This window comes from Buceros rhinoceros, unplaced genomic scaffold (genome assembly GCF_000710305.1).
Source record: "Buceros rhinoceros silvestris isolate BGI_N320 unplaced genomic scaffold, ASM71030v1 scaffold23178, whole genome shotgun sequence".
Classification (NCBI taxonomy): Eukaryota; Metazoa; Chordata; class Aves; order Bucerotiformes; family Bucerotidae; genus Buceros; species Buceros rhinoceros.
Window position 1 is genome coordinate 7174 of NW_010426626.1, and position 407 is coordinate 7580.

The following is a 407-nucleotide window of genomic DNA, read 5'->3' on the forward strand; positions in this document are numbered from 1 at the left end:
GCCTCCGGCAAGGCTGACAGGCAAGCGGCGAGGCTGGCGGCTCCCTCCGGCTGCTGCTTATCCTCATGGGATCGATCAGACTTGCCTCAAAAAGCATGGATCCCGCTTCCAGGCCATCCCTCTGGGAGCGTGGGTGCTGGGCAGGGACCGTCACCAGTCCCTGCTCACTGCCTGCTCCCTGCCCGCTCCTTCTCACCCAGCACACCTTCAGCCTGGACCCCACCAGCGTGGAGACCGGCCGGGGCAGGTGCCCTCACGAGCCCAGCCGCCCTTTCGCCAGCACTGTCATTGGTGGGTTGTGTTCCTCGTGGGCCTGAGAGCCTGGGCGGGGCTGGGACCAGGGGGGGTCCCTGTGCCAGCCGGGGCTGGCCCTCAGCCCTGCCGCGGGGGGGTTTTGCCCAGGGGGG

At 69.3% G+C, this 407-nt stretch overlaps 1 protein-coding gene across 1 annotated transcript in view; it reads left to right on the plus strand.

Moving 5' to 3' along the window:
* Positions 1–407, plus strand: part of SEMA3G (sema domain, immunoglobulin domain (Ig), short basic domain, secreted, (semaphorin) 3G) — a gene marked incomplete at both ends in the record, with an annotated part of 8329 nt that overhangs the window by 4359 nt on the left and 3563 nt on the right. The window contains one exon of the mRNA XM_010141598.1: positions 201–291. Coding sequence (XP_010139900.1) covers positions 201–291 — 91 coding nt within the window. The remainder of the gene's footprint in view (positions 1–200; positions 292–407) is intronic.